A 27,500-nucleotide genomic window follows, 5' to 3' on the forward strand; every position below is an offset into this window, starting at 1 on the left:
ACGCACGCACGCACGCACACGCACGCACACACACGCACACACACATATGCACACAAGCATGCCATGGGGGAACCTGCTTGGCTCAGTGTGCATGTTCCTTGCTCATTTGTATGATCTCCCCCCCCCCCCAACACTCACACTAATACAACACACACACACACATGCAAATTCACACTTATTCATATATTCAGTATTATGTATCTCACAGCTTCGCATTACACCAGCGCTTGTTTGCATACTTACCCTAATTAGTGCGCATCCGCTCACACACAGGTCAACAGTGCTTCTTTGTTGCTTTCCTTGCACACATTCAACTTCACCAATGCTCCTCTCTGGCATGGCCTTTGTATACTGTTGGAGATGTAGCATCACAGAGATGCAATTAGAATTGTGTCTGAATTTTGAGTTCCCATTATGATGCCATAACGACTTTGCGGGATTTTTAACAAAAGAGTTCTATGGGATCTGTAGAATGTTCAAGTAAAATTCTAGAACAACTGAGGAAAAATCCTTACTGCTCAAAGGGTTAATATTGGAGGACTGGGGGGATCTGGGGCTATCGTGACTAGTGGCCCCAGCCTCGGCAGTCCTCACCACTCTCTGTGTGCTGTCAGCTCAGCTACCGTTGAACGGCTTTTCACACAAACATGCACACACACGCGCACATATACACACACACGCATGCACACACAGACACACACACACACATACAAGCACAGACCCCTAGCAATCCTGACAATACATTCGCTCCTCTGTCCACCACACATTCAGCTTGTGCAAGGCACAACGGGAATGTTCACTGAACGGACATGAGGTGCACTGACACAGAAAACACAGAAGCATTCAGGACTGGATTGATGAAAATTATATATATGGTCTTGTGAAAACACGTCTCGTCTCTCCCTGGGTGATAAAATTAGCTCCCCTACCACGTGAAGGATATCTCATGGATGAAATTGAATGCATGAATATTTTATCATACAAATGTCCTACTTATAAATCTCCTAAATATATTTCATAGAGCATCCATGTTCTTTGCATGGCTCATGTCTGCGGTGAAGGCATAATGAAAATTATGCACCAGCCATGATTCTGAATCGTGATTCTAATAGAACTGTACCTAGCTGTCTTGTAGATAAGGTGAGCTTTGCATAGATTTTGTAGTTCGAACGCTAGTGTCGTTCAAGAGCGTGGACATATGCTTCCAATTGTTGACAAGATGGGTTAATTTGATTCATTGGGTTTGTGTTCTGCCTAAGGTGTCCCGTTAAGGACAGAATGAGGCATTGTGCTTCTGAGAAGAGCTGTGCTGGCCATGTGCTCTCAAATCCTGGGGACGTTTGTTGGTCTGGGACACTCTCTCTCTCTCTCTCTCTCTCTCTCTCTCTCTCTCTCTCTCTCTCTCTCTCTCTCTCTCTCTCTCTCTCTCTCTCTCTCTCTCTCTCTCTCTCTCTCTCTCTCCCTCCCTCCCTTTTCCCTTCCTCCCTCCCTTTTCCCTTTTAGTTCCTCTGTGTCAGTACTGGCTGTAAGCCCATGTGCCTGTATTGTGTTAGAATGACTAGCTGTCTAGCTGGTGTGCTTGGGAACTGGGAGAGCTGGTTGTCTTTTCTCTTTTTTTTGGTTCTCCGCTCTCCTGGGCTATGGGTCACTGAGAATCAGGCGGCTTGGCCTTGGTGTGTGTGTGTGTGTGTGTGTGTGTGTGTGTGTGTGTGTGTGTGTGTGTGTGTGTGTGTGTGTGTGTGTGTGTGTGTGTGTGTGTGTGTGTGTGTGTGTGTGTGTGTGTGTGTGTGTGTGTGTGTGCATGCATGTGTGTGTGTGCCTGCATTCGCATGCACACACTCTCTGCACTGATGGATGGGCTCCAGTCTGGCAGTGGCGGCCGTGGCCAGGCAGGCAGGCAGGCAGGCAGGCAGGCAGGCAGGCAGGCAGGCAGGCAGGCAGGCAAGCAGGCAGGCAAGCAGGCAGGCATGCAGGCAGGCAGGCAGGCAGGCCTTTTCTTCCGGCTGTTTCCACATGGCCCTGCCAAGGCGCTCAGTGGTGGGCGATGACTCAAAGGAAGGCTGGAGAACATTGGGTCCAGTAAACATAAGGTCCAGTCACACTGGCCCCGCTAAACAACTCCTTTCATCTCTCTTGCTCTCCCTCTCTCTCTCCCTCTGCCCCTTCTTCTGCCCTCCCTCTCTCTCTCTCTCACTCTCTCTCTCTCTCAATCCTCCTCCTTTATCTCATGCATAATCTCACTTCTTTCGTTCTGCTTTGTTACATAACACACATTTGAATAGACCTATACCAATTTGTGATAGTGCACTCACACAAACACATACACACATGCACACACACTTGCACATAGACATACCTTTAGCCTGTCTACAGTATCTTTTGTTTAATACTCTCCCACACAAAATCTGCCACAGAGACCCACCTGCCTGTCTGACAATGTTGCTGCTTGTTGTGTTGTTTGTAGTTGTGCTGGTGGTTACTCGTTTCACAAAAAAACAAACAAGAACCCACCACAAATGTGATCCAACCGCACAGAGTCAGCTGATCGCAAGACAAGTACACAGGTCTACTGGTTACTCAGATAAGTTAATTGTGTTGGAAGGAACCTATGTTTCTTTTTTTACTTTTACTTTTGACACTCCTGCTTTTGTGTTGTTGGGGCTGTGGTGGTTACTGTCTGTTGCCGGGTAACTGTGGGGAAATTCTGCGTATCACATGCACACATGCACACACACACTCATATACCCTTAGCCTGTCCAAAGGCGAAAGCTTTTTTAAGAGAAGAAAGCCCATCTGGGAAACTCCAACCCCCATTGTCATTGTGACACAGCACTCCACAGCACACAAGTGCATACTGCACGCAACAAACAAAATTGCATTTATACTTCACCCATGCAAGGGGGCAGCCCCCAATGGTGCCTCATGGGAGCAGTGTGGAGGGACGGTACCATGCTCAGGATACTACAGTACCTTTTGTTGGATTCTCGCCCACACAAAATCTACCACAGAGACCCACCTGCCTGTCTGACAATGTGTCTGTCTGTTGTGTTGTTGTTGTTGTTGTTGTTGTTGCTTTTGCAGGGTAACTGTGGGGAAATGCTGCGTATCCGCCGGGTGCTCATGAACTCCCCTGAGATCATCAGCATCGGCCTGGTGTGGGACTCGGACCACTCGGACCTGGCCGAGGACGTCATCCACAGCCTGGGCACCTGCTTGCGCCTCGGAGATGTAAGTCATCATATGGAGCAGTGGTTCTCAACTGGAACAGTCTTGGGACCCACCATTTTCCACTCTCATTCGGTCGCGACCCAATTTTTTTAGCATTCAAGTCAATTCAATGCAATTCTCAAAATGTAACCTTGAATAAGTAAGACTCGAATGACTGGTTGCACGCTATGTAGCTCACATAAACATTCAGATTGTATCTATGACGACAGATGACACAGAGTTCACTAGCCTATCAAAATAAAAGTTGTAAATTGTTGTAGGAACAGTTGGATTTTTTTTTTTAGAATTACGTTTTTTTTACACCAAGGCTTCGTGACCCACCCATGACCCCTCCGCGACCCACTTTTGGGTCGCGACCCACCAGTTGAGAAACACTGATATGGAGTGAAAGCCCACCTGAGAAACTCCCATTGTCATTATGTGACACACAGCACTCTACAGCACACGGTGCCCACTGCACACAATGAAAACTGCTTTTATGCCTCACCCGTGCAAGGGGGTACCCACAAACGATATTATGCGGGGGGGCGGTACCATTCTCAGAGTACCTCAGTCATTGAGGAGGATGGGGGAGAGCACTGGTCATTTTTCTCCCCTCACCAACATGGCGAGTCCAGAGTCGACACCCTAACCGCTCACATTGTCACGGACAGAAGACGACCCAAGAGCGCAAGTTCAAATTCAGAGTTGTTTATTGAAGGGTTCAGGGGGGAAGAGGAGTGAGTGAATCTTGAGGTCTTTGGAGGTGCCGGTTCCAGGGGTGCTAGGAGTGCCAGGGGTGTCAGGGGTTCCAGGGGTGCTTGGGGCTCTGGGGTTTTCCAGGGTCCTGTGGGTTACCTGGGGCTCCGGGGGTCACCAAGTGTCCGGGGGTTTCCAGTCCAAAGTGCCTAGTGTGTGTGTGTCCCAGTGATCGAGCGGCGTGTCGGGCTGAGGGTGGTGAAGCGTCTGGGCTCGCTCATCTGGTGGTCGGAGAACTGGGGGAACACACACACAAAAGCAATATGAATGGCAGGCAGAAGTACAGACCAGGGCTAGGCAATAATTGTGGTGAGAGACAGAAGGCAGAATCGAGTTACCGGAGGGGCTGAAGATCAGAGAGTAGTCGAGGTCCAGAAGGCAGGTCGGGATAGTCGGGGCAGAAGAACAGGGAGGCAGTCAAGAGGATCGGAATCAGACAGGAGTCAGAGCGTAGACAGGCAGGTTACTGGTCCGGGTTTGAAGACGATCTGACAGGGCTTGGCTGAAAAACAGGGCTTGATATACTGGGAGAGGTTAGTGGGGAAATGCAGTGCAGCTGGCAGAGTAATTAGAACAGAGTGAGGCAAGGTGAGGATGGCGAGTGGAAAATGCAGTGCAGCTGGCCAGGTAACAAGAGCAGAGCAGGGCGGAGCCAGGTGGAGCTCGTTAGGCAGAGTAGGGAGAGAGTGAGCAGAGTGGCAGAGAATTGAATGCAATTAAGGTTGCTACCAGGGAGAGAGAGTGCTCATGACAGGACCCCCCCTCCAAGGGACGGCCCCAGAAGTCCCAAGAACAACATCACGCCGGGAGGGTGGAGGGGAGCAGGCGGCGGGTCAGAACTCCTCCGAGCGGTCCGAGTGAATATCCTCATCCTCAGAAGGAGCTGGAAGGTCACGGTCGGGAGACAGGACAGGCACTGAGACAGGAGCAGGGTCAGGCACAGGACAGGAAGCAGGGCGGGGAGGACGGCTAGGGACCCCTCTTGGACGGCCCCTACGGATTGCAGGCTGATCAGGATGTAGTCGGTGGAAGTCAGTGATGAGGGTCCGGTCCACTATCCTCCTGGCCGGGATCCAGGTCCTCTCCTCTGGACCATATCCCTCCCAGTCAACGAGGTACTGGAGACCCCTACCCCTACGCCTAGAGCGGAGCAGCCGCCGGACGGTGAAGACAGGACCGCCATCTACGAGGCGCGGAGGAGGCGGCGCCGGAGCTGCAGGGACCAGGGGACTTTCATGGACCGGCTTGACCTTGGAGACGTGGAAGGTGGGGTGGACCCGCATGGAAGCGGGCAACTGAAGCCGGACCGCCGTCGGGCTGATGACTTTCTGCACAGGAAAAGGACCAATGAAGCGAGGGGCCAGCTTTCGTGATTCAACCCGCAGCGGCAGATCCCGGGCAGACAGCCAGACCTTCTGACCAACCCGGTAAGTAGGTGCTGGGGTCCTCCGTCGGTTGGCACCGACGGCGTAGCTGGTTCCAGACTTCAGGAGCACAGTGCGAGCCTGGGCCCAAGTGCGGCGGCAGCGGCGGGCATACGCAAGAGCAGACGGACAGGTGGCATCCGCTTCCTGGCTGGCAAACAGTGGAGGTTGATACCCGTAGACACATTGAAAGGGAGAGAGCCCGGTGGAGGAACTGGTGAGTGAATTATGGGCATATTCCACCCAGAGCAGGTGTTGAGCCCAGGCCCGGGGATTTTGGGAGGCCACGCACCTCAGTGCCTTCTCCAGCTCCTGGTTCATGCGTTCAGTTTGGCCGTTTGACTGCGGGTGGAATCCAGACGATAGGCTGGCGGTGGCCCCAAGGAGATGACAGAACTCCTTCCAAAAGGTTGCTGAGAATTGCGGACCCCGGTCTGACACTATATCCTGGGGTAGGCCATGGATACGAAACACATGTTCCAGGACCACCTGGGCGGTCTCCTTAGCAGAGGGTAGTTTGGGAAGGGGCACGAAGTGGGTCATCTTACTAAAGCGGTCAACAATGTTAAGGATGACTGTGTGTCCGTCAGAGGGCGGAAGACCCGTAACAAAGTCCAGTGAAACGTGGGACCAGGGCCTCTTGGGTATGAGTAGGGGTTGCAGCAACCCAGCAGGAGGCTGGTTGGGGGTCTTGTTTCGGTTACAAGTGGGACAAGCTCGGATGAATTCTCGGACATCCCGTCTCATCCGCCGCCACCAGAACCGCTGGCGGACCAGATGAAGGGTGCGAGTGATGCCGGGATGACAGGCCAGACGGGATTCGTGCCCCCACTGAATCACAGGTGACCTGAGATTTGCTGGAACAAACAGACGGTTGGGGGCGCTGGTGCTTGGGCCTGGCTGGTCCCGAAGAGCCTCCATGACCTGCTTCTCGATCTCCCAGGTGAGGGCCGCTACGACAAAGTGGCTGGGAAGAATGGGGGCTGTCATGGCAGTGGTCTCGTCCTTCTGAAACATCCGGGAAAGGGCATCAGGTTTGATGTTGCGAGATCCCGGGCGGTAGGAGAGCGTGAAATTGAAGCGGGTAAAGAACAGAGACCACCGCTGTTGACGGGAGTTCAGCCTCCTGGCTGTTTGGATATACTCCAGGTTTTTGTGGTCTGTCCACACTACGAATGGTTCCTTTGACCCCTCTAACCAGTGCCGCCATTCTTCAAGGGCGAGCTTGACAGCCAACAGCTCGCGGTTCCCAATGTCGTAGTTGCATTCGGCAGGGGTTAGCCGACGGGAGTAGAAGGCACAGGGGTGCATCTTGCCATCCTCAGCTGCTCTTTGAGAAAGCACTGCACCCACTCCCACGTCCGAAGCATCTACCTCCACCACAAACTGCCTTGCTGCATCTGGCATCTGGAGGATGGGAGCAGAAGTGAAACGTGTCTTGAGGATATTGAAGGCCTTGTCAGCGGCTGCTGTCCATTGGTACGGTTGTTTAGTGCTGGTTAGCGCCGTGAGTGGTGCAGCCACTGTGCTATAGTTTCTGATGAACCTTCTATAAAAGTTCGCAAAGCCCAAGAACTGTTGCAACTTCTTCCGAGACTCAGGAACTGGCCAGGAAGTGACAGCCGACACCTTCGTGAGATCCATCTGAATGCTGCCCTCGGTCACCACATACCCCAGGAATGAAACAGTTTTTGCATGGAACTCGCACTTCTCTGCCTTCACGAAAAGAGAGTTCTCCAGCAGGCGGCGCAGGACCAACTGGACATGGTGCGTGTGTTCTGACAGAGTCTTTGAGAATATTAAAATATCGTCAAGGTACACAAATACGAATGTATTTAGCATGTCCCTGAGGATATCATTCACTAGGGCTTGAAAAACTGCTGGGGCATTGGTGAGGCCGAAGGGCATGACGAGGTATTCATAGTGGCCGGTTGGTGTGTTGAACGCTGTCTTCCATTCGTCTCCCTCTCTCACTCGCACCAGATGGTAGGCATTGCGAAGGTCCAGCTTTGTGAATACGGTGGCTCCCTGCAGCAGTTCGAAGGCAGACGAAAGTAAGGGCAGTGGGTAGCGATTCTTAACCGTGATGTCATTCAGACCCCGGTAATCTATGCATGGACGAAGAGAACCGTCCTTCTTGCCGACGAAGAAGAATCCCGCTCCTGCGGGGGAAGATGACGGTCTGATTATCCCGGCGGCAAGAGAGTCATTAATGTAGTCCTCCATGGCCTTTCTTTCTGGGGCTGACAGTGAATAAAGACGACCCTTGGGAGGTGCTGTGCCAGGTAGGAGATCAATCGCACAGTCATAGGGTCTGTGTGGGGGTAGAGATGTCGCCTTGGATTTGTTGAACACCTCTTTCAGGCTGTGGTAACAGGCCGGAACATTGGATATGTCGGGGGTAGCGTTAGATATTTCCCGGTGAACGGGCAGGGTGGCCCCCCTTAAACAGGTCTGGTGACAACTCCTTCCCCACTCACGGACTGTTCCTGTCTCCCAGTCGATGTGGGGGTTGTGCTGACGGAGCCACGGGTATCCGAGAATGAGTGGTTGGCCAGGTGAGTGTAGGAGGTGAAACTGAATGGACTCCTGGTGGTTTCCTGACAACAGAATTGTCACAGGGGCGGAGATGTGAGTGACCGTGCCAAGATGATGCCCATCCAGGGCTCGTGCAGGAATGGGTTGTGTCAGTTGATGATGGTTCACGCCCAGTTGCCGTGCAAGCTCAGGGTCCATGATGTTTGCTTCGGCTCCGGAATCCACAAGGGCGGCCAATGTATGAGTCGTGTCGGAAAGCTGAAGGCGGAGATGAAGCAGGGTTTTTCGGATGGGGGGGAGACTGAAGATTTGTTGAGCTCACCCGGATCTCCCCTACACCTGGTGAGCTTCGGCTTTTGCCGGACAGTTGGCGACACGGTGATTTTCACCACCACAGTAGAGGCAAAGGTTGGAGCTTAGACGGCGCCGACGCTCCTCGGGAGTCAGAGAGGCACGGCCAATCTCCATGGCCTCAGGCTGATTGAGTTGACTTTGGGACTTGACAGGCAGGGGCTGGACAGAGGAGGTATCAACCCGAGTGCGGATGGCAGGTTGACCGAGACGCCCCTTCTCCCTCCTCCGGGTCTGTATACGGCGGCGGTCAATGCGGACGGCAAGGTCAATGGCGGCATCAAGTGTTGAGGGCGGGTCATGAGAAACAAGCTCGTCTTTGATATAGTCCGCCAAGCTGTGGAGGAAGGCTTGCACCAGTGCCTCTGAGTTAAACGAGCTTTGACTGGCCAGGGTACGAAAGTCAATGGAGAAGTCTGCCACTGTCCGATTGCCCTGACGGATGGTGAGCAGAGCTTGTGACGCTTCGGCTGTTGGCGAGCCTAGGTCAAAGACCTTTAACATCTCCTCCTCAAAGGCACTGAAGGAGGCACAGGCTGGGGTTTGCCGGTCGAATTCTGCCGTTCCCCACAACCGAGCTCGGCCGGTGAGATGGGTGATGACATACCCCACCTTGGTTCCCTCCGTTGAGAAGGTCCTGGGCTGTAGTGCGAACTGGATTCGGCAGCTGCTCAAGAATGGCCTTACTTGCTTCTGGTTCCCATCGAAACGTTCCGGGTTCCCAATCTTTGGTTGAGGAGCGTGGGGATCTGGTGGCAGCACTGCCGGGCCTGCAGCATTGGGACCTCCAGCGGAGGGATGAAGGAGTGTCGGTGGTACAGGAACAGAAGAACCAGGGGTGGGTGCAGGTGGAGTAGCCGGGTTTGAGAGTAGTTGCAGGGCTTGGGCTAGCTGTTGTTGCTGCAGTTGAAACTCTTGCTGTTGTAGCTGAAACTGTTGCTGCTGCTGCTGAAGCTGTTGCTGTTGCTGCTGGATCTGTTGTTGCTGCTGGTTGAATTGCTGTTGTTGTTGGTTGCCTAGCTGGAGAAGGGAAGCGAGGTCGCCGGCCATCCGATTGATGTCTCCCTCAGTGCGCTCCAAACGCTGTAGGGCAGTCATCTCTGGCTCCTCCTCCATAGTGGTCAGGGGGTGCGCTGGGTCCATGATGGTCAGATCGTTCTGTCACGGACAGAAGACGACCCAAGAGCGCAAGTTCAAATTCAGAGTTGTTTATTGAAGGGTTCAGGGGGGAAGAGGAGTGAGTGAATCTTGAGGTCTTTGGAGGTGCCGGTTCCAGGGGTGCTAGGAGTGCCAGGGGTGTCAGGGGTTCCAGGGGTGCTTGGGGCTCTGGGGTTTTCCAGGGTCCTGTGGGTTACCTGGGGCTCCGGGGGTCACCAAGTGTCCGGGGGTTTCCAGTCCAAAGTGCCTAGTGTGTGTGTCCCCCAGTGATCGAGCGGCGTGTCGGGCTGAGGGTGGTGAAGCGTCTGGGCTCGCTCATCTGGTGGTCGGAGAACTGGGGGAACACACACACAAAAGCAATATGAATGGCAGGCAGAAGTACAGACCAGGGCTAGGCAATAATTGTGGTGAGAGACAGAAGGCAGAATCGAGTTACCGGAGGGGCTGAAGATCAGAGAGTAGTCGAGGTCCAGAAGGCAGGTCGGGATAGTCGGGGCAGAAGAACAGGGAGGCAGTCAAGAGGATCGGAATCAGACAGGAGTCAGAGCGTAGACAGGCAGGTTACTGGTCCGGGTTTGAAGACGATCTGACAGGGCTTGGCTGAAAAACAGGGCTTGATATACTGGGAGAGGTTAGTGGGGAAATGCAGTGCAGCTGGCAGAGTAATTAGAACAGAGTGAGGCAAGGTGAGGATGGCGAGTGGAAAATGCAGTGCAGCTGGCCAGGTAACAAGAGCAGAGCAGGGCGGAGCCAGGTGGAGCTCGTTAGGCAGAGTAGGGAGAGAGTGAGCAGAGTGGCAGAGAATTGAATGCAATTAAGGTTGCTACCAGGGAGAGAGAGTGCTCATGACACACCCATGACTGCCCTATGACCTTCTACTCAATTCTGAGCAATCCAACGCCCTACAACAATTTTAAATGGAAATGGTTGGGAGAGAGAGATGGGGAAAGATCAGGAAATGATCTGATTAGAACCCCCCATAGCTGTACAGGACCTTAGCGCTTACGAAAGGGCCAATGGCAGCAATTTAAATTTAACACTATTCAATTTCAATTTATTTCTTTAGGGGGATAGCCCCTTGAGATAGGACGTTTTCGAGGGGGTCCCCACTATCATTCTTCGTCTTCCAAATCTTATTTGTATTTTTTTCCTTTTCTTTGATTATAAAGCCAGTTGCCCCAGTATTCCAGTTTGAGGCAATACAGTACTTGGCAGGATTTTTTGTTCAAAAGCAGTATTTGCTGGTAAGACCATATGCAAACAAAAAATGTTTTCATTTTAAATTTTAAAATGCTGGGCTTAAAGCTGCTTGGATCGTTCTCAGCCTCCCGTTGGCTGCCTGTGTCTTTGATGATGTTCTGCAGCCTCCTCTCCAGGGAAAGGGACGTGGCTAAAGAGAAAAAAAATGAAATAAAAAAAGAGCTGCATTTAATTAAGGCGACAACACTCCTTGCTAAGTATTCATCAGACTACTCCCCATATGGAATGAACATAGGCATTACTTATCGCTGGTGTTGTTACTTAGTCATTTATAGTCCCGGGGGCTTTGCAGACCCATTTCCGGCGGCAGCGCACCACCTCCCGACAGAGCGCAGCGTGGGCGTAGAGATAAATCAGAGGCATAGGGGAGATGAGCAAGTGGCTCCCCAGGTGACCGTACCCTCAGATGGGGCCGGGCCGGCGGTTAATGTCCTGAGCAAGGAGCTTCCAGCCCACGCTTTTATTGTCGCCACGTGTGGAGAGAGAGAGAGGGAGGGAGAAAGAGAGAGAGAGAGAGAGAGAGAGAGAGAGAGAGAGAGGGAGGGAGAAAGAGAGAGGTAGAGAAAGATACGAGAAGATAAAGCAAGGTAGACCAAGAAAGAAAGAGGAGAGAGACATAGAAAGAGCTGTTTATTTTAATGGCCTCATCGCAGAAGAGGCTTCAGGAGGTAAGAGGAAGTCAGGGAATGGTGCATGATAGATCCTTGTGACCTTTTGACCTCGTCCCTGTCTCTCCGTCTCATTTTATTGTTCTGCTCTGCTCTTCCTCCTGCTCCTCCTCAGCTGTTCTACCGTGTGACGGACGACAGGGCCAAACAGTCAGAGCTCTACTTGGTGGGGATGGTGTGCTACTATGGCAAGCACTACTCAACCTTCTTCTTCCAAACAAAGATACGCAAGTGGATGTACTTCGATGACGCACATGTCAAGGAGGTAAGCTGTAGGGTTTTTTTCCCTCAAAAATGTAATAGAGATTCCAGATTGACAGAAGATGTGCCTCAGCTAGAATATTACTGAGGTGTTAATGTATAGCGCAGTGATTAGCAAGCCATATTGAATTGGTAGATGGTGGTTCAAAGACCGAGATAGCACTGATTATGATTATTGAAGTTAAAAAGCATCAATGCAGTAGATGCCTTGACCCATTTATCGACATCACACTACAAGTGAAGCGCTTCCAGGAGAGAATGACATGCAACTGTATTGATTGGCCTTCAGGTCATTGAGTTTACTGGGTCAGTTGGTCAAGTGAGTCCATGCCTATGAGGATTGTTGACCATGTTGTGCTCAAGTGGTAAGAGATGAAGCCAAAACAATGTAGTTTTCTGTAGCAACAGAATTGAACCAATTTCAATTCAAGTCAATATTAAGCTTACTGTATATTTCATGGTGACAATAAACATAAAGTTGGTTTTCTTGGTTCCATTCATGTTTTGGGGTGGGGGGGGGGGTGGAAGCTTCATGTGGCTGTTAAGAGACTCGATGAGTGAGAGTCTATGGTCCTCCATCTGCAGTCAATGGTTGGCTCAATGGGGTGCCTAAGTCTCGGCCCCTTCTGGATGGCTCATGGGGCCAAGGAAGTAAAAAAAATTGACTGGGCTCTAATGGACCGATCAAACCTATTTTCCAATCTACCTCGCTTTCTCCCCTAGATCAGTGGTTCCCAACCTATGGGTCGGGACCCAAATTGAGGGTCGCGGAGCCTGCTTGATTTTAAGGGGGTTAATTTGAAATATAGCCCATGTTGAATAAATGACAAAGCATTTAACTAATACTATATGCATAGACGCAACAAACTGCAAGTGCTACATTAAACATTCATTCTTTATTTGACCAAAGACGAATTGAGGAATAAAATAACAAAAATGAGTTTTCGCGGGAAACAGAGGGCATCTTGTGACTCCCTCTTGTGCGGGTGCTCGCGCGGTTGGGTCACCAAAGTTTACAATGGTAAAAAGGTTGGGAACCACTGCCCTAGATCACACATATGCTCTACCTCAAAATGAATGATAACCAACGATGTGATTTGTGAGTTGGGTCTGACGTGCAGCCACGGCACAGTATTGGGGGTGGCTGCGCACCTTCAGTCTCGGTCAAACACCTGAGGCGCATTTTGTAGTTTATTACCTTGTGTCGCACAAAACTAAAATAGCATTTATTGCCTGCCAAAAATGAGAGGTTTTCTGTTGTCAATCCAAATCTTTTAAGCTCACTGCTATCATATGTGAAATCCAGAGCACATGTCAAACAGAATCAGGATTTAGTTCGACTCGCTCTATTCACTTGCCATTCAGACTTAAAGTGATACCGTCCCATTTTTGGAAATAAGCTTATATTACACCTCCCCTTGAGATGAATAATAGGGTTTTACCGTTCTCCTGTACTTTCAACCGTTCTCTGAGAATGGCAGTGCAAATTTTACCTCTATGCTAGCAGTTAACATTGAGTCCTATGAGACCAGCTGGCGGCTAACTGGTCTCATAGGACTCAATGTTAGCTAGCTTGAAGGTAAAATTTGCACTGCCATAACCAGAAAACAGTTGAAAGTACAGGAGAACGGTAAAACCCTATTATTCAACTCAAGGGGAGGTATAATATTATTAATATAAGCTTATCTGCAAAAATGGGACGGTATCACTTTAATACCTCATGGACCGGAAGTAGAAGGCGGTGACCTACTGTAGGTGCCCCATGCCAACTGCATTCTGTGTTGCAGATTGGGCCCAAGTGGAAGGACGTGGTGGCGCGCTGCATCAAGGGCCACTACCAGCCGCTGCTGCTACTGTACGCCGACCCCCGCGGCACACCAGTGGCATCGCAGGACACGCCGGCCCACCTGGACCTGCAGCACAGCAGCAAGGGCTACGACAGTGAGGACAGTGGTAAGAGAAAGACCTACTATGTCGATATGACCCACCAAGCTGTACAGCTGAACTACAAAGCAAGTACAAAGTGCTACCGCAGCGCCCCGTATGGGCTAGGTTTGGGAAATGACGTCGCTTTAGGTCAGGGGTGGGGAACCCATGTCTCGAGGCCGTCTTAGCCGGAGCCGTTGTCATTTTAATGTATGTAGTTACACATGAAATATGACATGTTTTGTAAAGCAATCTTAGAAATTACATTGGCAATACAATTAAGTTATATTTTCAGAGGACTTGTTTGTGTTCATAGTATGGCCCCTCAGCTGAAAAGGATTCCAGACCCAGACCCCTATTTTAGGTGCTCTGAAAGCTTTAGGTGGCTCTGTTTAGGGTTTGGGTTAGGATTTGAGTTGGGGCTATATCAATTCGACATCTGGACTTACAAAACCTCAGCAAGGGCTAGGACAACGATGACAGTGAGAAGAGACACCCAAGACCGGTCGGTCGGTGTCTAGACAATATGGCCTACCTGTCGAGCCGAGCTACAAAGCTTACAAAGTGCTATAGTCGCGTCCCTAGGGGTTAGAGTTTGGGCCAGGCAAGGCTATCTCAACAGAGCATCCGTCAAAAAGCTGAAAGAGAGATGGCACAGGTGGAAAGAGGGAGAGAGAGGTAAAGAAAGAGAGAGTTGGAGCATGAGTGGTATGTACAAACGTTTGTAAGTGATGGACTGGAGGAGCTGTTGATCTCATTGTGGTGGACTTGAGTCAGCACTCTGACTGAATGAGCCCTCCTGCCATCAGGCGTAATGGTGTGGGCAGAGCTTTCAATCTATCAGCGCCTTGGCACCGGTCGGCTCACTCTTCATGACATACGCACACTCCAGAAGGCAGACGTAGAACAACTCTCAATTGCATAAATGCTTCTCCTCAATGGTCTTTGTGGTGGATCTAGTCATAGATTTTAGGAGCCTCTTTGCGCAGATGGGCCTGCCGTTGGGCCCGTTCACTCATTGCTGAAAACACTGAACTACATCAAAACAACATTGCAACATTACTGAGAGCCTTAAGTAATAGATTAAGACTTGGCCATTACAATTTGGTGACAATAAGGTTATAACACAGGCTCTGCAACAAGGGGTGAAGGGTATTAAAGCTAGTTCCCCAGATCACATCCCATGAGATGCAGAGAGGGATAGCTGTATTTCTGTCGTAATAGGTTACCACGCATGTCTTTGTTTTGTGGTGGAGTTTATACTTCATACTTTATACTTTATCCTTTTATCATTTTCACCCCTGTTTGATCATCTTGAATTACCATCTGTAAACACCACACCACCCCACACCCACCTCTACCTCCATTCATAATCAAGCGTTCTCTCCCATTTTTGTCGTGTCTGCCTCCTCCCACATGCTAACTTTAAAATAATTCTACTCAGGGCTACAAATTAACTCTTTTCATCACTAGTTAGTAGATGATACATCTTACTATTAGCCACACATACACTCAGTGGTGCTCCTACTTCCACTTATGCCAACTAAGCTCCTGTTATAATGGCGTGCCTAATATTGTGATTTGATATCTTCACATCCTACAGATATATTCCACATAGGCCTACTGTAACTCAGCTCCTCAGACAGGTAGATGGGTGTGTTAACTGAGAGGTCCTGTATTATTGTACCGTGGGTGCACAGGTAGAATCAGGGGATATTAAATATTTTGTACTTAAGTTCAATGTAGCTCCTGAATCCAATGTGGTCGTCACTATGAATGTGTGTGCATGGATTCTGACAGTGTGTCCTACCGTGCGCGACGGAGAGCAACTGTCTGACTATTGTGTTGTGCTGAATGTTTTATGTCCACATTAAATCTGTTAGATCTTTTAGATGTGCACCTTTCTTCTCAAGCCTGTGTCAACGCTAGCTGACTAAAATAGAAACAAACGGGCAAAAAAGACTTCAAAGAAGTCACGTAACAACGGGAGTGTCACACAACCAGGCAGAAAATAGAGCAAAGGAACAGTTGACAGTGGTACAGATTCTGTTTGCGTCGCTTGCAGTTGGGATGCCATGTGAGTTGCATGGCAAACAAGATACTGAAGGATGAGATCTGATCAGTTTGCTGTAACTGTACCGCACTTTACTGGTTTTGTTTTGTGGATTATGGCATGCTGAATCTTGAGATTTGTTGGCGTCTTGGGTTTGGGTGCTCTTTCATCGAAGGTATTGTACACTTTAGTTGTTTTATTGTGTGTGTGTGTGTGTGTGTGTGTGTGTGTGTGTGTGTGTGTGTGTGTGTGTGTGTGTGTGTGTGTGTGTGTGTGTGTGTGTGTGTGTGTGTGTGTGTGTGTGTGTGTGTGTGTGTGTGTGTGTGTGTGTGTGTGTGTGTGTGTGTGTGTCCTCAGACAACAGCACTTCATAGAAGTCACAAGCAGTCGCCACGTCATGTGTCAGTCGCACAGTTGTGACAGTCTGACTGTGTGTCACATGAAGCCATCAAAGAATGAGCCATCAGTGTTCTAGATTTTTCTTCGTCCATTTGACCGTGGCTGCTGTGTGTGTCCTCAGGTCGGGAGCCGTCCATCTCCAGCGACACGCGCACCGACTCGTCCACCGACAGCTGCGGCTACAGGCCGAGCCGCTCGCAGCACGAGTCCCTGGCCAGTCACTTCTCCTCCGACTCCCAGGGCACGGTGGTCTGCAGCCCGGAGAGCCCAGCAGGCTCACACCACAGTCTGGAGACAGCAGGTGGGATACACACACACACATGTTCACGCACATGCACACGTGCACACGCATGCACGTTCGCACATACACACGTACACACGTACACACACACACACACACACACACACACACACACACACACACACACACACACACACACACACACACACACACACACACAAACACACACACACACACACACACACACACACACACACACACACACACACACACACACACACACACACATGTGCAGACACATACACACACACACACACACACACACACACACACACACACAGGTATGCAAACATACTATACTGACACACAGACACAAACCGACAAACACGTACACAAACACATGTACGTAGACACACACACACACACACACATGCGCGCTCATGCACACACGCACACACACACACACACACACACACACACACACACACACACACACACACACACACACACACACACACACACACACACACACACACACACACACACACACACACACACACACACACACACACAGCTCCTTTGCCTGTCACTTAATATCCTGTGCTAAATAAAAAACATAAAGGGCATACATACCTTGTGTAAGCATTCAGACCCTCATGGCTTTTCTGTTTGCTGTTGTATCATCATTATTTTGTCAGGAATTGTTTTTACTGCATTGTGTCGAAGTCAGAGGACAAAATGTCTTCCAGTTGCCTGAAATTAAACTCTGTTGAGGTCTGTTGAGTTTTCCCTTCTGTTGTTCCCCTGCAGAGGTGGCAAAAGTAAAAGTAAACGTAAATCTGTGGTGTAAGTGCAACACTAACACATGATGTTACATAGCTGTTACACCATTTACTCCATTTTATCTAATGAGGTACTGCAGATTGACTGTTTTGTTTCTGAACGTAGTAGGAGTATTCATTCAAAGAAAGTCTTTGAGTAAGCGTCTTTTTTGTCTCCTGCGTAAACATCCAGAACCGTCTCAGATGACAGCCTGGCAGTCATGTTGCGCTCGAAAAAAACTCATGTCCTGCATTTTCTCTGCTATTTCCGCATGAACCAAATTTGCGCATATCTCAATTATTTTGTTCTGAAAATCTGGACTTGTGGCAGACTGCATAGGCCTACTTTGAAAGTCGGAATTATATTTCGATAAATTTCACGAGAATCTGAATCAATAGCTCAACCTGTCCGGGGGGCACTCGTCATTCCGACATAGACATATTCCGATTCAGAAATGACGCCATCGCGACATCCCGTCAATTTAATGTCACCATTCCGACACTTGTGGGGAGCTGTCCATGGTCGTGGTGCTTAATGTTTCCGTTAACGACACTTTCATCTCTGCCTATGGCCTGGCTCGCCAAGGTCTGTCCATGGTGCTGATATCGTGGCGTCTGTCCATGGTGCTGATATCATGGCACTCCAGCCAATACTGTGGTCACTGTGAGCGGCGTCAAACTTTCCCTCCTAATTCATAGCAGCACCAGAGAAAATGTTGTAAAAAATGACATAGCCTATTCTAAATTTCAGTTCACTGTTCAGTTGGCCTATTGCACGCAACTTCAATGAAGTTCATCCACATGCATGTCACAAAACAATAACCCACGCGGCAGTGGGACTATTTCGCTTAGCCTATTCCTTTCCAAAAAATGTCGGAATGTCACAAAAATAAGTTCTTTAACTGTCCTTAATTAAACCAAACGAAAAAAATATACACATAGAAGAAATCAAGTCTTCAGTTTCGACGTTACAAATCTTAAACAAAAATGCAAGCCGTGGCGCAGATAATTCCAAACAAAGTCTCTCGCGGCCAAAAGTCACTGAGCAATAGGCAATCCAAGTACAGACAGCAATCTCACGATGTCCACAACTTTACAAAGATAAGATCTGCTCTTCTTAACAGTAGCGTTGTGGCCGACAATTTGGCAGCTATCGATCCTCCAGAGGTGCCCTGATTGAAGCTGTCCTATTTAACCATCAGCTCTGATGGGCCAGAGAATTTCGGAACGATTCCTCCACGCTGCTGTCAGGCTGGAAGTGGCAGCCGGCGAAACAGAAGACAGCATCATAACACCACATATTCAAGCCAACAGTTGCCTACTTGTTCAGACTTCTTATAGTAATACGTGGAAAAGGCTCGTCCAAACAATCTTAAGGGAAAATCCGGTAGAGTATGCTGCTTAGGACAGCAGTGCTTGTCGCTCATTTGGTAGTTGCTTTGCTGTAGTGCTGCTAGGCAAAAGCTAACTGACCCCGACGGCAGCCCAACAAGATCCGATGGAGAGCTAGCTGGGTTTGCCGAGCTGGTCCCGGGTGTTTCCAGGTCAGCTTTTTTTGGCACTGGCTCTGGTTCGTCTTCTTGCCGAGGGTTGGCCGAGGTCATGGGATGTTTTCAAACTTTGAATATCCATTTGCAGTTTGCACTCAGTTATTTAGGCTACAACTGCTGTAACATTTTTTACAGGCTAGCGAGATTGATACTGCAAGAGGTAAACAAACCGCGGATGGAAACAGTAGTCAACGTCACTATGTCACATGATTGCTGAAAAATAAATATATTTAAAAAAAATGTACTAAGATTCATATTAATGTCATACTACCATGTATTTTAATCGAAACATTAAAATATCAGTAAGCATACATTTTTAGTATTTATAGGCTATATATATTTTTTGCCATTTCCTTGGCCAAATGTCATTACGTGTTTCAGCCACCAGGGGGGGGGGGGGGGCAGTGCCCCCTTGCCCCCCCGCAATCTCCGCCCATGAATAAATTGTTTCTTTTTTTACTTTAAAGTTTGACATCTCTGCTGGAATTAAACTCTTTCGAGTTCATGGGAGTTTCCCTCCTGTTGGTCCTCTGTGCTCAAGTCAGGTGCTTCACTTTTCATTTGTCTTTTGACTCCTCTGTTTGTCTGTGCTCAGGTGAGGTGCTACTGAAGGACCAGCCAAGTCCCCTCACCACGCCGCGGCCCTCCAGCAGAGGAAGACCTCAGCAGGACTACACCGACGCCGGGACGCTGCTCATGCACGGCCGACCCCCATCGTCCTGCGCCAGCTCCGGCTTGGGCGGCTCGTCCGAGGCAGGGAGTGCCACCGGGAGCGCTACAGGTAGTGGGAGTGGCGGAGGAGGAGGAGGAGGTGGGGGCAACCAGGGGAGTGGGACCCGCGATGTCTGGGAGGACGAGAGCACCAGCAGCGAGTCCAAGTCCAGCTCATCGGCCGGGGGGCGGTGTTACCGGCCTGCCTGGCGCCCGCGCCGCGAGGCGCTCAACATCGACAGCATCTTCACCACTCGGGATGGGACCGGCCGCCGCTGGCAGCAGCCGCTCTCCGCCCTGCCGGCCAGCCCTCCACTGGGGGAGCCTGCAGGCCCGGGAGGTGGAGGTGGAGGTGGAGGTGGAGGTGGAGGTGGGTCTGTTATGATGAGTACCGTCATTAGTGCCTTTAAGACGCTATATACTTTTTCTTCATGCTTTTCCACCCTGTGGCTTACATGATGCGGCAAATTTACGTAAAAAGTAAATTGTGAATTGTGTGAATAGTGATTATCTACTACCTGTTTTTGTAAGGACTCCTCACTCCAAAATTACAGCCAGCCTTTGTCCTGCACCTTGTCCTGGGATGTGCACAATCTTCAGCCTCAACTGAATGTAAATAAAATATAGACAATAAGCGGCAAATGTACATTATATTGACGATGAACTGATGTATTGACTAGGTGTAGGGGGAGCAGACTGCGCAGGTGGGGGAGCCGAGGCAGCCGCGTTCGATGGGGAGATGGAGCGCCTGCCGCCCCCTCCGCCCCCGCGTCTCATCCAGAGGATGGAGAGTGGCTACGAGAGCAGCGAGAGGAACAGCAACAGCCCAGTCAGCATGGACATGCCTCTGCACGACCCCAGCACACACAGGTACCGTACTACACACAGGTACCGAACTACACACAGGTACAGTACTGAACTACACACAAGTACCGAACTACACACAAGTACCGAACTATACACAGATAACGAACTACACACAGGCACCGAATTACACACAAGTACCGAACTACACACAGATAACGAACTACACACAAGTACCGTACTACACAGGTACCGAACTACACAGGTACCGAACTACACAGGTACCATATTTCTCAAGGCTGATAAGCAGTGCACCTACTGTACACGTCACAACTTTCTTTAATATGAACAGATATATACCGTACTGTACATACATAATACATACATACATACATACATACATACATACATACATACATACATACATACATACATACATACATACATACATACATACATACATACGTACATAGATACATACATACCAAGAGCTTTGATGTACACTACCGGTCAAAAGTTTGGGGTCACCACATTTTCCTCCCACAATGCTTCTTCCTGACAGTTAAGCTTATTCCTTTTCAATTTCAGTTCTGGTATGAAATCAGTTTATAGAGTAATTGTTCCTTGAAAATAATACATGCAACAAATAAGCAATTTGATATTGGAAAAAGTAACTGTTGAATGGATTTACTTGTATAGACAAACCAAAATGTATCACTAACTTTTGACTAATCAAAGTGTACCTTTACTAAGGTAGTGTCTAGTCTGGTGTACTAATCAAAGTGTAGACTCCTTTGGCATTAATAATAGCCAGTTGCGGTTCAACAGATTCATTCCTTGGATGAGATGAGGTCCAGAATTGCCCACGAGTTCTATGAGCCTCATGCATGCAAAAGTTGATGTCTGGTCCTGTCAATTCATACAATGCCGGATGATATAAACATCATTTGAAAGAGGAAAATCTACACTTCCCAACGATGTATGGCACTGGCTTGCACACTAAAACATCGCTGAGACAATGGATCGTGCATTCATAAGTAGGTTCATTCTGATGGCTAGAAAATCATGCAGCTACTTTGACTTGAATTTGTGGACGAGGTGGCAACTCAACAAATGTCATACACCTACCATTGGAAAGGGCAGACACTGAGCTTTCCAATAGTTCCATGCATTCTCTGATAAACCAAAGAAATGTCTGTAGAAAAATGGACTAAAACACGTATTTCTATGTAATAAATGGGTGAAAAAGCTTGGTTAGATTTCACTCTTCTGTCCAGTTTAACCAATTTTATGGGTAATCAAACCTTTTTTCACCTGTGGCTGTTCAGTACTTTCGATTATTCCATTTCAAGCTATTCAAAAGATGATTGCGACTTGAATTGCAAACAGATAACTGGAAAAATGAAGGTGACCCCAAACTTTTGAACGGTAGTGTACGTAATTACATGACGTCTCATAGAGGCTTCTAGTACGTAATTGTGTTGTTGTTGTTTTTCAGGGATTTGGTCTGTAAGAGGTCGCTGACCTTTGGCCCGTCCTGGCGCTCGGTGCCCAAGTCTAAGAGCAGCAGTGCCATCCTGCAGGAGCTGCCCTCCCCGAGCTGGGCGCGGAGTCCCACTGGTCCACCGGGTGAGTCTCGCTATTACTGTAAAGCAGTGGTTCATAACCTGGAGTGTGGGCACACACTGGGGGTGGGCCAGAGATTTCAGGCGGTCCACAGAATATTGCTTGTGACCAAATACCTGCTTGTGAACATTATAATTAGGCCAAATCAAAAACAAATTGAAACATGTTTTGGTCCTCATGGGAAGTCGTTAAGGTATTGATAAATGTCTCAAGCAATAATCATTGTAATTAATCATTTAATCTTTTGGTAGCACCCATTAGCAAAGTTTGGGTCGGGGTTGCACAGCTTGTCTTGGGTACAGGTAAGGGGGTGCTTTAAGAAAAAGAAGAAGGTTAAGAAGAAGAAAGTTAAGAACCACTGTTGTAAATGTTTTTCCTACGGTCCAGATATGAAGTCATGCACCTTTTTTCAAGGATATGTGTTTTTTTCAAATAGTGTAGAGACTATGTTGGATTTCAAAAAGTGTTCTGAATTATGAATTATGTCGCTGAATTTCCCAAAGTGTATTGTTGCATCTGTGGTTTCAAACAAGTCGGCTGATAACTGACAGATGTCAGTCTCATCAACAAAATCTGTCCCCAGACCCCAGAGACAAGAGGCGTGGTTAAAACACTCCAGGCGAAAAGTCAACTGGAACAGACACCAGATGGGATAGTAGCATATCCAGACATTTATACCTTACAGTTCACCTTACTGTAGTATCACATATGTTGACCAGTTTTGTCAATTCTAAATGCTCCTTCTACTTATGGTGTTCAACCCCCTCCGGCTCAGGTGAAGCCCGATGCCAGGCAGGCCAGAGCTTCTCTTTGGGTCAGCGAACTAGGTCAGACAGCTGTCACCGTACAGACGTCTCAGGAGAAACACAGTAGTGGTGGTGCTGTAGCGATCCCATTATCCCAAAAAATCTGAGAATGCACACACATCAGTCGCACAGGTGCTGGACCAAACAGAAGGTAACTGAAAGGAAAGGATGGGTTGCACTTTGATGAAGAATTGAGCGTCCCAAAACGTTGTGCCATTAAATTTGTTTGGAAGCATAGAGCAGTTTTGCGGACCTTTATCATCTCCTTTCAGCGATCCCATTATCGACATTGTAGAGTACCTATTATGGTATTATCCTATCCCATTACCGTGCCTGCTGCTCCGTTTAAAATCAAATGTAGCTTGATCTAGGAAAGTCTCACAGTAACTGTTCCATTCAAGCAAATGCAGCTTCACTAAATAAGTGCTGGTTTGAGAGAAAAAATGTATGGTAAAATACTGCATACACAGAATACACATTTGATTTTTTAAAAAATTGACATCTACCCACTAATTTGCACAAATGCAGGAGTTCTGCTGCATACACTGAAAGACAGATAATATCAAGGCATTTGCACCTTAAAACATTGTCAGGTGTGTTGACTGTTGCAGTGTATCTCTACGGTAAATGCTACTTCCACGTACTACTTGTGCTGCTCAATTGATCTGGTGTGTCAGCAATGAGAGAAATGTGCAATGGAAAGCTTCCTTGTTGTGTCAGTGATGGGTCTAGAGTGCATTGTCAGTAATTGTATTCGCAAATTCAATTTCCTGTAGTATTTTTCCTCTTTGTGTGTGTGTGTGTGTGTGTGTGTGTGTGTGTCTGTGTCTGTGAGAGAGAGAGAGAGAGAGAGAGAGAGAGAGAGAGAGAGAGAGAGAGAGAGAGAGAGAGAGAGAGAGAGAGAGAGAGAGAGAGAGAGAGAGAGAGAAGATGTTGTGCGTGTGTATGTTGAATTCCATTCCTTGTAGTACTCTTTTCTCTTTTCATCTCTCTTCTGTACAATAATTTGTGTGTGTGTGTGTGTGTGTGTGTGTGTGTGTGTGTGTGTGTGTGTGTGTGTGTGTGTGTGTGTGTGTGTGTGTGTGTGTGTGTGTGTGTGTGTGTGTGTGTGTGTGTGTGTGTGTGTGTGCGCACGTGTGCGTGTGCGTGCGCGTGCGTGGGTGCGGCGTGTGTCCATGTCCCTGTGTGTCCACAGTTGAGGTCCGCAGCGAGCTGGACGAGCTACAGGAGGAGGTGGCGCGTCGCGCGCGGCAACAAGAGCTCCAGAGGAAGAGGGAGAAGGAGCGCGAGGCGGCCCAGGGCTTCAACCCCAAACCCAGCAAGTTCATGGACCTGGACGAGCTACAGCACCAGGGTAATCAGTCAGCACTGCACAGCACCTGCCTGGTGTTTTCTCCCTCAACAGTGCCTTTAAGGCAGCATGTGTGCCAGACACAAGACCTAAACAAGGGTTTGAGTTAAGGTTCAGAGTAAGGGTTAAAACTAGTTTTGAGGATTAGGGTGGGTATTAGCCTATTGACGACTTTCAAATCTCGGTTCGAGACTTGGTCTGACCCCATGCATAACGATTAACGTTTCCCAAACGGCATAGTTGACCCGCCTCCCTCAGTTTGCTCCTGGTCGAGGCCAGAAAAGGCTGTACCGAAGTTTAAACCAAACATTGTCTTAGTCTCAATAGAATGTCTCTGCTTAAATCACGTCACTGCCTTGAACACACCACTACCCAAGGCAGTTGGAGCTGCTCAAAGTTGATAGGTTCCCGACAAAGTGACATGACAATGAAAGCATCTCTTCAGTGCAGACATGTAAGAGGGATATTCACAACAGGCTACAGAAACATAGAATGAATAAGTAATACTGCAAAAAAGGGAATATAAATAGAAAATGGAAGAGGTTGAGATACTGTACTTAATGCTGATTATTCACAGGGGTCCTATATACAGGTATTGTACATAAATGATCCAAAGTTGTGTATAGTTTGTCTTCCTTTGTGTATACTTAATACCTTAACCCTTAAACATCCCTACTCGAAAATTTATTTTCTACATTCACTTAAGTGTGGGTTTTATTATTGCTGGGAATTTCCTGATTGTAATCATATTGTATAAGTCACTTTTGCATGGATGTGTTCAGTCAGATGGCATACAGTACTTCAAAAATGTGTAGCAGGTCGCCTGAAAGGCTCCGGACCTGTAAGAGCTAATCATGTAAGAGCTTTATTTCAATGGTCAGTGTTACAGTGTATTACTGTATGTAAAGCACAAAGTCATGACATTGAAATGAAATGTGACAACATGTAACATCATGCTCCTACACTCTACATTCAGGCTGAGGTAAGATTTAGGACTGCGGTTTGTTTTGGACATGATGTTGCATGTTGTTACAGGTACATTCAAATGGTAGCAAAAATATGTTTTTTTGCACACTCATAAATAGTTTTCCCAACCTAATAGGATACCATATGTACAGTAGGACAACACATGCTGAAGCACAACCACACCAGTGTTGGTCTTATACAACATGCTGCGGTAGCTGTATAGGAGTGCAGATTACGGTAGGTAGCTGGAGCACCACGTGTTAGCGGTTACCTGCACACTCTCAACCCCCACTGTAACGTCTTCAACCGGGGAAGGAGGTGAAGTGCATAGGAGAGCAGGTTGAAGGTAAAGAAGAGATGAGGAGGAGGCAAACCGAGGAAGAGGAGGAGGGAGGAGGAGGAGGAGGTAGAGAGGGGAGGAAGGAAAGAGTGGTAATGAGCTGTGGGTGGTGTTAGGGTTTCGAGCCTCAGTTGAATCCTTCTGAAATCGATAGGCCTTCCTCAGCAGGACGGGGGAATGGATCGCTGTGGGCGATGCGGTTGCATGAACTGGCATCCCAGAGGTATAATCAAATGTAATGCTCGCGTAAGGCATAGCCACACCCTGCCGCTCAGAATCATTCACTGTAATGCCTGCGCAGACACTGTAGGGAGGGAGAAAGAGAGAGAGAACGAGAGATGCAAAGAAATAGAGAGAGAGAGAGAGAGAGAGAGAGAGAGAGAGAGAGAGAGAGAGAGAGAGAGAGAGAGAGAGAGAGAGAGAGAGAGAGAGAGAGAGAGAGAGAGAGAGACAGCTCACACTATGCCGTACATTTACCCCGGTGCCAAGCTTACAGTTCAGTTTGGAGTATTAATGTGATGAAGGAGAATACATTTTTTTAATTATGTCCCCACAAATACACGTACACCCTCACTTTCTAATTTCCAAGGACTGTTGAGTTAAATTATCAAGTGTGTGTGCGTGTGCGTGTGGGTGTGTGTGTTTGTGTCTATGTCTATGTGTCAGTGTATGTGAATGTTTGCGGACCCGTGTGTGTGTACCTGTGTGTGGACTGTATGCATTGCTCGTCCAAAATGGCGGCTTGTCCTCTAGTGTGATTTATGGGAGTAGCTTCGTTCTCAACAGCCAGGCAGCAAAAGAAAAAAAAACGGACCAGACCAGGCTATTTTAAACAACCAGCTCAAAGCGCTGAAATTTAGGTCACCAGTGTGTGTGTGTGTGTGTGTGTGTATTTGTGTGTGTGTATGTGTGTGCGTGTGCGTGTGCGTGTGTGCGTGCGTGCGTGCGTGCGCCTGTGTGTTTGTATGTGTATTGGTGTACATTTGTGCATTCGGTATATGTCTGTGTGTTCATGTGTGTATATTTCAGAAAGATTGAGAGAGTTTTGGTGTAATTCAATAGAGTGGTTAGATGGTCATTTGTTTTGGAGTTAAATAAGCTTTGGGACCCCAAGCTCTCCCTGACCCCTACTGCTAATAAGCTACTCAGTTATATTTACCCACAACTTTAAGCATTAGTAATCAACACTACAAGCTCTCTCTCTCTCTCTCTCTCTCTCTCTCTCTCTCTCTCTCTCTCTCTCTCTCTCTCTCTCTCTCTCTCTCTCTCTCTCGCGCGCACTCTCTCTCTCTCTCTCTCTCTCTCTCTCTCTCTCTCTCTCTCTCTCAGTCTCTCTCTCTCTCATACCTTCTCTCTCTCATTGTCTCTTCACTAGACACACACAAGGCGTGTGTAGTCGTTCTCTGTCTATTGATGCTTGTTTTGTGTAACGTCTGTGAGCGTGTGTCCTTGTGTGTGTGTGTGTTTGTGTGTGTGTGTGTGTGTGTGTGCGCGCGCGTGTGTGCGCGTGTGTGAGCGTGTGTGAGCGTGTGTGTGTGTGTGTGTGTGTGTGTGTGTGTGTGTGTGTGTGTGTGTGTGTGTGTGTGTGTGTGTGTGTGTGTGTGTGTGTGTGTGTGTGCGTGCGTGTGTGCGCGTGCGTGTGTGTGTGTGTGTGTGTGTGTGCGCGCGCATACGTACGTGTGTGAGTACGTGCCCCTGAGCAGTTTAACATTTGTTCAGGAACCCAATGGCATAACAGGAGAGTCCTTTATGGATTTATTTCAAGCAGAGGGGGTTACGAAAATATCACAGCTCTTGCCATGTCATTATCGTGGAACTACTTGTACAGAGTGTTCTAGGATGCTGCCACAAGGCTCAAATCCACTGTTGCTGGCTTATTTGGGCCTTGAAAAGAGCAAGACTTGGGGAACCAACCAACCATGGCAGCGCATCTTAACCTTTCATGCAGTTTTTTGCCCCCATGTAACAACTGAGGACAGGAGAGCAACCAAGGCAACGGGCAACTAGGGGAAACACTCCCTGTGCCAAAGCATGCCCATTACTGACAACATTGTACACAGTAAAACAAAAAAAACAGTGTTACTTCAACACTAATCTGAGAATATGTGGTCCCACTCGGTTTTAGTGTTGATTCAACTATTTGAGTGTTGAATTGAACACTCAAAGAGTTGATTTTAACATTGCACACGTCTTTGCAGTGTTAATTCAAGAGTTGAATTTAGCACTAAATTGAATATGGGACCATAGGACCATATATTCCCAGAATTGTGCTGCAGGACT

The 27,500-nt window shown here is 48.3% G+C and overlaps 1 protein-coding gene across 1 annotated transcript in view; it reads left to right on the forward strand.

Moving 5' to 3' along the window:
* The window catches only part of usp54b (ubiquitin specific peptidase 54b), a 99,593-nt gene that overhangs the window by 56,393 nt on the left and 15,700 nt on the right, over nucleotides 1–27,500 (forward strand). Inside the window, exons 7-14 of the mRNA XM_063218123.1 lie at nucleotides 3,082–3,228; nucleotides 11,481–11,630; nucleotides 13,414–13,579; nucleotides 16,126–16,305; nucleotides 19,212–19,715; nucleotides 20,020–20,197; nucleotides 21,630–21,760; nucleotides 23,759–23,917. Coding sequence (XP_063074193.1) covers nucleotides 3,082–3,228; nucleotides 11,481–11,630; nucleotides 13,414–13,579; nucleotides 16,126–16,305; nucleotides 19,212–19,715; nucleotides 20,020–20,197; nucleotides 21,630–21,760; nucleotides 23,759–23,917 — 1,615 coding nt within the window. The remainder of the gene's footprint in view (nucleotides 1–3,081; nucleotides 3,229–11,480; nucleotides 11,631–13,413; nucleotides 13,580–16,125; nucleotides 16,306–19,211; nucleotides 19,716–20,019; nucleotides 20,198–21,629; nucleotides 21,761–23,758; nucleotides 23,918–27,500) is intronic.

Source organism: Engraulis encrasicolus, chromosome 15 (genome assembly GCF_034702125.1).
Source record: "Engraulis encrasicolus isolate BLACKSEA-1 chromosome 15, IST_EnEncr_1.0, whole genome shotgun sequence".
Classification (NCBI taxonomy): Eukaryota; Metazoa; Chordata; class Actinopteri; order Clupeiformes; family Engraulidae; genus Engraulis; species Engraulis encrasicolus.